The sequence below is a fragment of the Ahaetulla prasina genome, chromosome 2, assembly GCF_028640845.1.
Source record: "Ahaetulla prasina isolate Xishuangbanna chromosome 2, ASM2864084v1, whole genome shotgun sequence".
NCBI classification, from domain to species: Eukaryota; Metazoa; Chordata; class Lepidosauria; order Squamata; family Colubridae; genus Ahaetulla; species Ahaetulla prasina.
In genome coordinates this window covers 283,388,770-283,401,366 of record NC_080540.1, presented here as the reverse complement: position 1 = coordinate 283,401,366, position 12,597 = coordinate 283,388,770, and the positions used below count along the sequence as shown (strand labels likewise).

At 44.2% G+C, this 12,597-nt stretch overlaps 1 protein-coding gene across 1 annotated transcript in view; it reads left to right on the top strand.

The window, feature by feature from the left end:
* Positions 1-339: 339 nt before the first annotated feature.
* Positions 340-12,597, top strand: part of NEDD4L (NEDD4 like E3 ubiquitin protein ligase) — a 356,456-nt gene continuing 344,198 nt past the window's right edge. The window contains exon 1 of the mRNA XM_058170485.1: positions 340-849. Within this exon, the coding sequence (XP_058026468.1) occupies positions 802-849 (48 nt within the window). The 5' untranslated portion in view covers positions 340-801. The remainder of the gene's footprint in view (positions 850-12,597) is intronic.

Genomic DNA, 12,597 nt, shown 5'->3' with positions numbered 1-12,597 from the left:
GAACGAGCGATCCCGGTTACATGCTGCAAAAAACCCACGCCGGAGACGTAACCGGGGCTTCTGATTTGCAACCCTTTCCTTCCTTCCTTCCTTCCTTCCTTCCTCAGGCTCTCGCCGCTCCCTCTCTCTCCACCCGAGCGCCCCCTTACCCTCCCCTCCCCTCCCCTCCCCGGGCGGTAGATGGGTAGAGAAGGCGAGCCCGCCGCTCAACCTAACACAGAAGTTTCCTCCAGCCCCACCCGCTATTATTGGGGCCGGTTTCCATTGGGTTTCGCGCAGCTTTCTCTCCGCCCCGGCCAGCGGCTCCACTCCCCGCCCTCCCCCCCCCCGCTGCTGCTGCTGCTGCGGCTGCTTTCGCCAGCCTTGGCCAAGGCGAGGGCTCGCTGGTGATCGCCTGCACCGCGCAAAGCAGCGGGCAGCGGCCGCGCTCAATCCACCTCCCTCCCCCGGCAGCCCAAGGCGTCCAGCCGAAACCGCGAGGAAGGAAAGAGCCGCGGAAAGGCTCCGGCTGCAGTCCTCGAGGCTCCAGGCAGCCTCGGCCAGAAGGGGAAGCGGCGGCGGCGGCGGCGTCGTCGTCCCAGCGCTGCCCGGCAGTTCTGGATCGGGGAGGAGGGCGGCTCCCTCCGCTGGAATTTGCCCCCCTCTTGCAGCAGGGCTCGCTTCCTCCCCCTCCCCCGGAGAGCCCCGCCGCCTCTTGGCTCGCTGCAGCTGCCCGGGGACCCGCCGCTCCGCTGATTTGCGGGCAACCGCTCTCGCCTCGCTCCCGAGGGGGTGGTAAGCCCCCCTGCAGCCTCCGGACCCATGGCGACCGGGGCGCTCGATCCGGTGTACGGACTTTCGGAAGAAGAAGTAAGTCCGGGCGTCGGGAAAGAAGGGTGGAGGCAGCGGGGGTTGGAAGGCGGGCGCCGCCGCCGCTGCCGCCGCGCAGGGCGGGATGGGGAACCTCGGCTCAGCCGGCTCCTTCCTTCCTTCCTTCCTTCTCTCCTCCGGCTCGGCGAACGGGGAGGTCTCCAGCCGCGCGGGTGGAAGAGTGGTGGTCGTCCCTGGAGGGGGCCGAGCGGGATTGTCTTGAGACCGAAGGAGGGAGGGAGGGATGTCCGCCGCGAGGTGAGGGGTCCCCACTTTCTTTCACCCCAAAGCAGGGCGTGGGGCTTTCCGAGCTTCTTAGAGCCACCGAGCGATCCCTGCTAAAGCAGGCTGCCCAATCGATTGTTCTTTCTTTCTTTCTTTCTTTCTTTCTTTCTTTCTTTCTTTCTTTCTTTCTTTCTTTCTTTCTTTCTTTCTTTCTTTCTTTCTTTCTTTCTCTCTCTCTCTCTCTCTCTCTTTCTCTCTCTCTCTCTCCCTCCCTTCCTTCCTTCCTTCCTTCTCTTTCTTTCTTTCTTTCTTTCTTCCTTCCTTCCTTCCTTCCTTCCTTCCTTCCTTCCTTCTCCTCTCTCTTTCTTTTTCTCCCTGCCTCCCTTCTTTCCTTTTTTCCTTTCTTGAGCGAGAAAGGTCCACTCTGAGCGGGTTCCCCCCCCCCCGTATGTTTTTTCCAAGAGTCTTCCCGTAAGGTCCTGGAGCACATGCCTCTGCTTCTCCAAAACAAAACAAAATAATAAAGATTAGACGATATAACACACGCGGTAAAGGCGAAGAGGTGGCAACGAAGGAAATTCGGCTATAACAGGTTCGGCTTCCCGTCGAAGCCAGGGGGCTATAAAGAATAAGGAGGAGGGAGGGAGAGAATCGGAGAGAAAGGAATGAGAAACGGGAATGCCTGAGCAGATCCTGTTATCTTGAACGGGCAGGTGAATGGAAAATGGAATGGGTGGAGAATAGCATCGATTCCATCAAGCTCCCTTCTCAATTCAAGGTAGCTTCCAGTGGCAAATGCCTGTGTGTTTTGTTCCTTTGCATTTCGGATGGAATTGGGGGAAAGCATTTGCATATTTGACATTTCCCCCCACCCACCCATCCACCCTAGGGAATTTAAATCCGTTTGTCCATGGGAAGGTTAGTGTGTTAGTGAATCATAGCAAAGAAAGATTGACACATTCTTCCCCCCCCCCATATGTGTGTGCATGTGTGTGTTTTCAGGAAGAAAGAATTAAAATCATTGCAGAACAGACTTCCTAGAGACACTGAGTCTTTTGCTGGAATTAATTCTTTGTATTTGCTGTTAGGAAGGGCCAGTGGACAAGTTGGTGCCCTCGGCTCCCCCCCCTCCACTTTCCCAAAGAGGCAGATTGAGGAAGAAATTGAAAAGGGAACCCCAAACCGTAAAGAAGTCCCAATTTTGGACAGTTGACTGAGAGCCAAAGCTTGTGAGATGAGAGGACGGTGGAGCCTAAATAAGAATGCCAATAGATTTAGACTTATATGCCGCTTTACAGTACTTTACAGCCCTCTTGAAGCGGTTTACAGAGTAAGGATATTGCCCCCAACAGTCTGGGTCCTCATTTTACTGAATTCTTAAGTTTTTAGATATTATTCTATGAAAGAACTTGCTTTCTCAAAGCCATTTCTGGGCAGACCTAAGAAGCCGGCTTTGTTACATCACACAGGGACCACTCGCTTCTCTGTTCAGAAAGTGGCATGCTAGAGTAGGAGTCAGCAACCCGGGGCTCTGGAGCCGCATGTGGCTCCTTCATCCCTCTGCTGCAGCTCTCTGTCACTCAAAATATATGTCACAACCTTCAATGTGCGACACCCGCCCGGCACACAATTTATTGAGCTTTTTGACCCCCAGTAGGTCAACCATGGATAAATAAGTTTTTTTTATACATAGCATAAAGTTAAAAAAACCCTGATATATGCAGTTTTATCTTCATTTTAGATGTCAAAAGGGTTTTTGTGGCTCCCGGGTGTTTTCTGTGGGAAACAGGTCCAAATGGCTCTCTGATTGTTTAAGGTTGCCGACCCCTGGGCTAGAGAAAGGGAGGAAGGCTGGCAGACAAGGAACATAAGCTGAGCTGGGAGGAGGAACCATCCATCTTCCTGTGCCTACAGAAAAATCCTGAAGTCCAGTCCTATCTCCTCCCCTTTACTGATTGATAGGAATTGTGTTGTGATCCTTAAGTTTCTTGGAGAATCCGTTCTTTGTTTTCCACTGCATGCTTTTTTGGCACACTTTCCAGGGAGCGGTGATACATATGAACCCATTAACATCTGCTAGGCTCCAGTGTTCTGCTTAATATATGCACTTTTCCCCCCCAGTGTGTGTGTGTGTGATTTCATTTGAAGAGACTCTTAAAGGTGCAGTTAACAGTACACTCATGCTGGATTAAATGGCACGCTATCTTTCTGTTTTAGATTTTTTAGAAACACATCAATAACAAAAGTAGTATGTGCGCTGGTTAAAATCTCAAGTGTAGTGTATTGAACTAAAGTCAGTTTGCGTAACCATGGTTGACATTGACCGCAGTAGCCTAGTAGTCAACCAGGGTTGACATTGACCTTAGTAGCACCCAAACAAAACAAATTACATTTTGACTTAGAAATAAGTCAACAAAAACCAGGACTTTGGTAGGGCTCCGTAGGCTATCTGGGAAGCCAACAGATTAGATATTCTTATGGCGGCATTGTTATTAATCCATTATTGCTCTTTAGTTCTTTGTCTAGGTTCTAAACTCCAGTAGCTGTTTTAAAAACCAACAATAAGCCAACTTAATATTTTCACAATTCTGGAGGCAAACAAGCTGATCTGAAACAAGGAGATTCTGTTGCATGTGTAAAGGTATCACCCAACTCTCGGTTAATAAAAAGGTTTCACTGCGTGAAATCAGCTTTTCTCTGCGTAGTGTCTCCAGGCTAAAGATTGCTTCTCGTCCTGAACATTTGGTGCTGCTGTAACCAGATTTTTTTGGCTGTTTGTTATTAACTATAAAATTCACGGGAGATAAACCTACAAGCTGTTAAATTGTACAAGAGTCCTTTGTGCCTGAATGGGGTCAAATATGAATTGGTACTTTTTGAAGATGAGTTTGTCACAGTTTGTACTTCTGGCAGTCAGATATGTTTATTTTATTACGGGGATTGTAACATTAGAGCTCTTTCTCTCTCTCTCTTTCTCTCTCTCTTTCTCTCTGTCTTTTTGATTCCAGGGATAGTGGCCTCACCCTGAGAAGTCAAAAGTTGGAGGTTCATAAGGCTGCGTCCCAATTCTTCCCTCCCTTTGTGTATAAAAGGAGAAAACAACTCCGTAACCTTAGAATGTGTCAGTCTAGGGGGTGAGACAGTTTTTCTTAACCTTAGCAACTTTAAAAGATCTGGATTTCAATTCCCAGAATTCTCTAGCCAGCATGGTCTATCTATGTATAAAACAGCCCTAGTTAAACCTTGGCCCTGCATTGTAATGGAATCATTAAGAGGCACGTTTGGATGAGAAGGTGAAAAATCCTAGGGGAAAAGTCCCTTGTATTTGACTAGAACCAATGTAATGTGTATTAATGTGATGCCCAAAGAGTAAGGATGACTTATTTCAATCTGGCTAGAGGGCACATACAAGGATAATGTTGCTTGTTGAAAACTTGCTCTTCTGTGAATGGATCAAGATTCCTTTGGGTTGCAGCCCATCATAACCAATTGTTGTATTTATGCTTCCTATTCAGATACTACCAGGCAGGTTGCCACTGTAAGTTGTCAAGGAGTGTCAAAATTGTAAACCTGTCAAGGCAAGCTTTGGAAGAGTATTGAACGGACGGGGTTGTGGTTTGCTGGTGGTTGTCTTTTTTGCCCCATTTCTTAAGTGCAAGCTGATTGAAATATTATAATTCTAAAAAGCAAGTTTTCTAATTGAGGAATGAATCCAGGAATGTTGCATTTGGATTAAGATTGACTTCTTTTGTCTCTGCTCCCTTTTCCATCCACGCTTCTGTATGATTCTTCCTAATTATTACTAAATCATAGGAAGTAGGGAAACGTTGATTGAATTATACATATGAAAATCACCCAGATTTCTATTGTGGAGTCCCAGGTTGACTCGCTGCCCATTCCTGCTCTTGAGCAGAACTATGTGTTGTTGTGACTTCGGCTCACTTAGGCATAAAATAGAATAGAATAGAATTTTTTTTTTATTGGCCAAGTGTGATTGGACACACAAGGAATTTGTCTTGGTGCATATGCTCTCAGTGTACATAAAAGAAAAGATACGTTCATCAAGGTACAACATTTACAACACAATTGATGGTCAATATATCAATATAAATCATAAGGATTGCCAGCAACAAGTTATAGTCATACAGTCATAAGTGGAAAGAGATTGGTGATGGGAACTATGAAACGATTAATAGTAGTGCAGATTCAGTAAATAGTCTGACAGTGTTGAGGGAATTATTTGTTTAGCAGAGTGATGGCCTTCGGGAAAAAACTGTTCTTGTGTCTAGTAGTTCTGGTGTGCAGTGCTCTATAGCGTCGTTTTGAGGGTAGGAGTTGAAACAGTTTATGTCCAGGATGTGAGGGATCTGTAAAACAGTTGGTAACTAAGGTTTTTGATCAATTTTTCTAGGATCAGTTTTCTGGTCTTGGCATGGCAACTTAAATTCTCAGGAACTTTTAAGGCAATTCAGTTTATATTTTCTATTGGCATCAAGTGGCACTCAGTAAAAACGAAGATAAAGATGAAACCAGAAACCTTTCTTTTTGGTTTAATGGAAAAAAGATTTCGGGGAAAAAAATAGAACCTTGATCTTATATATGTTGACTGGGAAGCAAGACTACTGTATGCACAAAAATCGAAGGACGCTTCAATTCCAACTATGGACAAATAGCTGCAGAAGTTGATGGAGTTGGCTGAAATGGCTAAATTGAGTGTTTTGATTAAAGAAAAGAATATAAGTTCGTTTGTTGCTACGTGGAAACAGCTTCTGGACTTTGTGCTTGAGGTGGGGAAAAAACCCAAACCTTTGATTTTGGGTTTTACTGATTAGACTGATTCGTTGTTATAGAAATGGCTAGATTATATTATTATGGCAAAGTAAAAAGTTGCGGTTCAATATTAATGCTTTATTCTACTGCAACAGTCAAGGTCTTTTTTTCTTCTTTTTCCCCTCCGCCCCTCAGTTCTCTTTCCCATTTTCCTCCCCACTGTGTCCTATTATTTGCTTTCGTACTTTTTGTATTTTAGTCTATAATCTAATAAAAATATTGCTGTTGTTGTTTTTAAAAAAGAGGCACTTGGTGAATCCGCCTGCCCGCCACTGTTTTAAACCAAGCAGATGAAGTCTTCCAAGTTGACAAGCAATTGTTTGTACCAAAGATGATTTACAGCCTCTCGTGAAAGGAGAGTAGGTTCCTCCGGTGTTGGGAACAGGGGATATGTTTATATGTAGGGAAGTTTGCCAGAGGTGAAATGGATACGTGCTGTGAAAGAAAACCTGCGTTATCAGCCTTTGCTTGGGATAATTCAGTACAATTGGGGAAGGCTGACCTTTATAAAAACAGCCGGGACTTGGGTACTCCATAGGCCAAAAAAGAAGAAGCCACACAACTTACAAGGTCGGAAACTACAACAGTAAAACACATTAAAAACAACAATCTGCCATTGGAGTGCGTGTTGTTTGCATAGCCAAGATCTCTTACGTATGATACCTTCCAGATTTAGCGGGATCCAAATTCTAGAATTCCAAATACCATAGCCAGAAAACAAGGTGTTTGGGAAAGGATTAATCTTAGCAAAATAACTTACTGCTCTTCTTTTGTTTATTTCCCTGTGTAAATTGCTTTTTTTTTTTTTTGGTGGTGATGCTAAAAATCAGAAGGAACACATATCATGTCATCTTTCCGTTTGAAGTCGAAATCAGTGACTTTTTAAATTATCGTGGGAGATCCTGGAAACCCTGTGAGGATTGGGTGGTTTGATGATAAATCACTGTGGATAATTTGTCAAATATGTTCTTTTTTGTTTTGTTTTTTTATACTGGCAATCGTTTTTCTTATCTTGGCCCCACATGCCTTTTGAAGCGTGTCTGTTCTCCAGGCCAGTTGTTTGACATGACCTCGGCTGCGTGTGGGTTAAAGCTTTATGCCTTAGAGCTCCTTTGGATGTCAGTGATGGTGGTGACACAGGAGATAGCGCCTTTCTAGGGGCCAGGAAGGAATGCCAGTGGAATCCGTTCCCCCCCCACCGCCCCCAAGACTTTGTCTGGACTCTGTTTTGACGAACCATCACCTTGTTTCCAACCTTTGATTTTTGAGGACAGTTGATGAGAAGGTGGCAGGAGGTCAATTATAAAAGCATTCTAAAAGAACTGGATTATTTAGACCAGGGGTCTCCAACCTTGGCAACTTTAAGACTTGTGGACTTCAACTCCCAGAATCCCTCAGCCAGCAAAGCTGGCTGAGGGATTCTGGGAATTGAAGTCCACAAGTCTTAAAGTTGCCAAGGTTGGAGACCCCTGATTTAGACTCATTTTAAGCTGCATTCAGGAATAGACATGGGTTAGTTGCAGGGCTGAAATCCAGCAGGTTCTGACAGGTTCTGGAGAACTGGTAGTGGAAATTTTGAGTAGTTCGGAGAACTGGCAAATACCATCTCTGGCTGGCCCCAGAGTGGGGTGGGAATGGAGATTCTGCAGTAGCCTTCCCCTGCCATGCCCACCAAGCCACGCCCAGAGAACAGGTAGTAAAACAAATTAGATTTCACCACTGGTTAGTTGCCAGTGTTATTTCGTGCAGGTGGGGGAGGAGATGGTCTCTTTTTGCTCTCAGCAACATACGGGACCGCCTACTGCCGCCAATAGCCTCCCATCGACCTGTGTGCTCCCACAGGGAGGGTCTCCTCAGGGTGCCGTCAGCTAAACAATGTCGGCTGGCGGCCCCCAGGGGAAGAGCCTTCTCTGTTGGGGCACCTACCCTATGGAACGAACTGCCTCTGGGGCTATGCCTTCTTCCCGACCTCCGGGCCTTTAAGTGCGAGCTCAAGACTTTTTTGTTTCAACGAGCAGGGTTGGCCTAAGAGTAATTTTTAATTGAGAGGTTTTATTTCTTGTTATTTTAATATTCGGCCTTATGGTTTCAGATTTTTAAATTTCAAATATTGTGTTTTAATTTTTGTATATGTCTTTTTAACTTGGCTGTAAACCGCCCTGAGTCTTCGGAGAAGGGCGGTATAGAAATGTAAATAATAAATAATAATAAAATAAATTTATTACTACCAGCCACGTGTCATCTTCTGAAATCCTTGGAGTCAGTGTGTGGTCAGTGGGAAGGGACAGGTCAGCCCAGTAGGCATCCCCTGGCTCAACACTCTTCCCTCTGTTTTTTCATGTCTATATCAGTGTTTCTCAACCTTGGCGACTTGAAGATGTATGGACTTCCAACTCCCGGAATTCCCCAGCCAGCTTAGCTAATCTACATAAATGTGTATGCTGATGATACACAGCTTTGTATCACAACTCTAGCCCTACAGTCTGCTTTGAAGAACGCTTGGAAGCTGCAGTTGGGTCAGAAGGCAGCAAATCCTGATTTGTCGAAAGAAAATCTTTTCTCTGACATCTTAGTGGTGGGCCTGCATTGGCTAACAACAGATTCTAGGGTAAAATGTTGGTTTTGATCTATAAAGCCCCATATAGAAGGCAAAAGAACCACATTCTGCATGACCTGTTGGATACATGCTCCCTGCAAAAATCTGTTAACGGTCTCCAAATTTGAGTGGATAAGACAATAGTTCTTAGTTGTAGTCCCTATTTTTTGGAATAGATTCCTACCAGGGGCCAGGTTAGCTCCTACCAGATGACATTTTGGCAGCTGATGTGAATAGAATAGAATAGAATAGAATAGAATAGAATAGAATAGAATAGAATAGAATAGAATAGAATAGAATAGAATAACAGAGTTGGAAGGGACCTTGGAGGTCTTCTAGTCCAACCCCTTGCTTAGGCAGGAAACCCTACACCACTTCAGACAAATGGTTCCAGCCTCTTCTTAAAAACTCCCAGCGTTGGAGCATTCCCAACTTCTGGAGGGAAGTTGTTCCATTGATTAATTGTTTCTAACTGTCAGGAAATTTCTCCTTAGTTCTAGGTTGCTTCTCTCCTTGATTAGTTTCCACCTGTTGCTTCTTGTCCTGCCCTCAGGTGCTTTGGAGAATAGTTTGTTAACTGAACTTCTCTGTAGAACATTTGGAAGAGGAGGGCTTAACCCTGTTTGAGGTCATAGCATTATATGGTATTGATTTTACATTTTATTGTTCATAGCAAAATTTTACTTATTAACTGCCGGTTGCGGCAGCATCCTGAATGACTGAATTAGTGAATGTATGTATGATTTCGGCACAAAGAAAACGATATACTCCTGCCCCAAAAGTAGAAAGTTCAACAGTCATTCTTGGGGCTTGGGTGCTTCCTAAACAGATCAGAGGAACTTGTAGTTTTCTTAGGGTTGCTGACCACCACCAGCTGGCAGATTCAGCTGCCCAGCTAGAGAGTTGTGGTGCAGCAACATTGGGAAATCCCTGTGTTCCCAGCCCATCCTGTAAAATATTGTAATGGTAAGAGCTATGTGAAATGCATCAAATAATCTTTGCTATGCGCAGCACAGACCAGACGCAAATCCAACAGACTGAACCCAAGAGAAGGCACGTGAAAGTGACAAATAGAGCTTAGAAATTCATAACATCTTGAGCCTGTTATTTTTGGCCGTTGTTACTTCACTGTTATGTGAGGCTGAAATAAGGAAATGTCTCAAACAAACAGCCCAGAGATCATTAAGAGGAAGAAGTGTGGCTGACGATTAAAAAACCTGGAAGTTGTTTGTATCAACGTGCAGATCTTTGGGGCATCCGATAAATATTCAAAGGGTATTTTTTTTTCCTGAATAGAAGAACCTTTCTTACAATTTAGCAACTGTGCCAGTTTGTTCTAACCAGATTGAAAGACACTCTCTCTCTCTCTCTCTCTCTCTCTCTCTCTCTCTCTGTGTGTGTGTGTGTGTGTTTGTGTAGTTTCATCTATAATGTGGGTGGAGTACAGACACTCTCTTAGTTCAGAATTCCAATATTATTATGATTACAAAATATTTTCCTGTGCTTAAATCAGAAAGCAAGAGAAAGCCTTACAGAATCAGAAAGAAGATGGAATGGGATCAACCTGGCAGGTTCTCATGTGTGAGCCAGTTAATTCCAAATGAAAAATCAAATTTTATAGGCCAAATGAAAATAGCAAGCAACTCAGCACAGTCTCGAGGAAACAGCATTAAAAAAAAACAAAAAAAACCCTCAGCTTCTTCCGTAATATCTGCTGTCACTTACCCTAAGCCCGTTTTCCTTTTGTGACAGCCAGTAGTGGTTAAGATATTTGGATAAGGATGGGAAAAATCCTGCTTTGTGCCCATTCTCAGCCATGGAAACTCACTGAGTGATTTTAGGCTGGTTATGTCTCAATTTCTACCTCATAGAGTTGATCTGTGGGAGTAAAACGAAGGGTGATCCCCATGGAAGATACCTCATTTTCTTGGACAGGCAGGCAGGATATAAATTTAACCTGGTTTACAAATTTTATTAGTTTATCAACATATAAAGTACACAGAAAAATGAAAATAATGGGAAAGTAGGAGAAGGAAAATGGAAGAGTAAAAGTGTAGGGTAAAATGAAAAACACTGACTTCTGATTCTTTAGTGTAGTACAGTGATGGCGAACCTACGGCATACGTGCTGGAGGTGGCACGCAGCGCCCTCTCTGTTGGCACGCGAGCCGTTGCCCCAGCTCAGCATGCATGTGTGTGCGCCTCCTGCTGGCCAGCTGGTCTTCGGGTCTCTGCCACGCATGCATGGGGGGGGCACATGTGGGGGAACTGTGCGTGCATGCAAGGGGTTGCGCGTGCATATGTGGGGGGGGCGCATGCAGGGGGCTGCACGTGTACTGCATTTTGGGTGTTCACACTCACATTCATGTGCATGCGCTTACGCTTTGGGCACTTGGTCCGGAAAAGATTAGCCATCACTGGTGTAGTAAAACAAGGTAATAACGTACAAACTCAACTTTTTACTTTTACATTTTTCTACAACAATGAATCTATCTAATTAGCAAAACCCAAAACCAGCTTTATTCTTTTCCCATCTCAAGCCCAAAGTCCAGAAGCAGTTTACAAATAGAAGCAACATTAGTTGTGTTCTTTTTTAATGAAAGCAGTCAATTTAGCCATCTCTGCTAACTCCAGGATTTCAATTTAACGAAGAATAGTCCTCATAGTGACATAGATAATTCGTGTAAGAGCATTGTAAGTCATACAACTATATGTATACAGCAGGGGCAGGTTTCAAAACTCGTCGCTACTGGTTCGCAGAAGTGGATGGGTGGAGCCTCCCAGTTCTCCCGATCCGGGCGAACCGGTAGCAATCCTCTACTGGTATACAGTTTGCTCTTTTTAGTAAAAGTCTAGTGTTTCTTGCAACTGTTCGTGTCTTCCGAAAATGCTTAAAGCGAAATCTTATAGGTGTCTGGTGATCTGAGCCAAAATGTCTCCAGGTTCTTGATGCTGAATTAGCTGAACAGTTCATTGCTTAGCAATCAAGTTTAATTGATTCTGTACCTCTTGAATTATGAAAGGCTCAATAAAGCTGTTCTCCATTTGAATTCCCTGAGTTTGTTCTTCTATGGTGTATTCGTACCGTGTTTCCCCCAAAATAAGACCCTGTCTTATATATATTTTTGCCACCAAAAAAAGGCGCTAGGTCTTATTTTCAGGGTGGGATGTCAACTGACTCACCTCACTTGGAAGCTCCCAGTCTCCTTTTTGCTGTCAGAGGCCTTCAGGAACTTCTTTGGCTTCAGATAGTTGCAGCCAGGCCTCCCATACCTCGGCCTATTTCTTCTGCAGCCACCAAGGCTTTCCTGAAGGCCTCTGTAACCGATAACAGAGCTCCGGATTGATCCGGCCTGGCTGCAACTATCCGAAGGTAAGTAGTAGGGCAGCTCCAACCCCCCCATCCCCTTCCTAGCTTAATTCTTACTCGTGCACCCTGGAGTGGATGGGGTCTTTATTAGGGCTTATTTTGGGGCACATGTATAAAAATCAAGCTAGGACTTACTTTCTGAGTAGATATATTTTATATATATATATATATATATATATATATATAATATTTTGGGGAAAACACGGTAGTTCATTGACGATGTAATGATGTAGTTGTGGGCTTCTCCAACCTGATGCAACCTGATTGTGTTGGGATTGCAAAATCGCCAGCCAAATATCCTTGGCATCTTGTGCTTGCAATTCTAGTGGGCAGAAGATTGTAGAGAAGAAAAGTTTTTTGATAAATTTCACTGCTATTGTCAAATCAAATTATCTGATTCACACAGAATGGGAATATCCCATTTCGGTCCCTTCCACCAAATCAGTGTTGAATTTTATCTTGGACAAAATACAGGGAAGCCCTGCCCTATCAAAATGTTGGTTTATGTAATTTAGTTTGTTTTGGACTATCTCTCTTCAGACTGAGAATTTGACCATTCATAGTTTGTGCACCGGATTGATTTAATCTATACCCATAATCTTGTTTCCACTAATTCTCAATCCATTGAGTAACCCTGAAGCAGGATGGTCGGGCAATAATTTCTGTGCACGAGAAATCCCGAGCATTTGTTTTGTAAACACAAAAGATTTGCCGCTTGACTTTCCAGT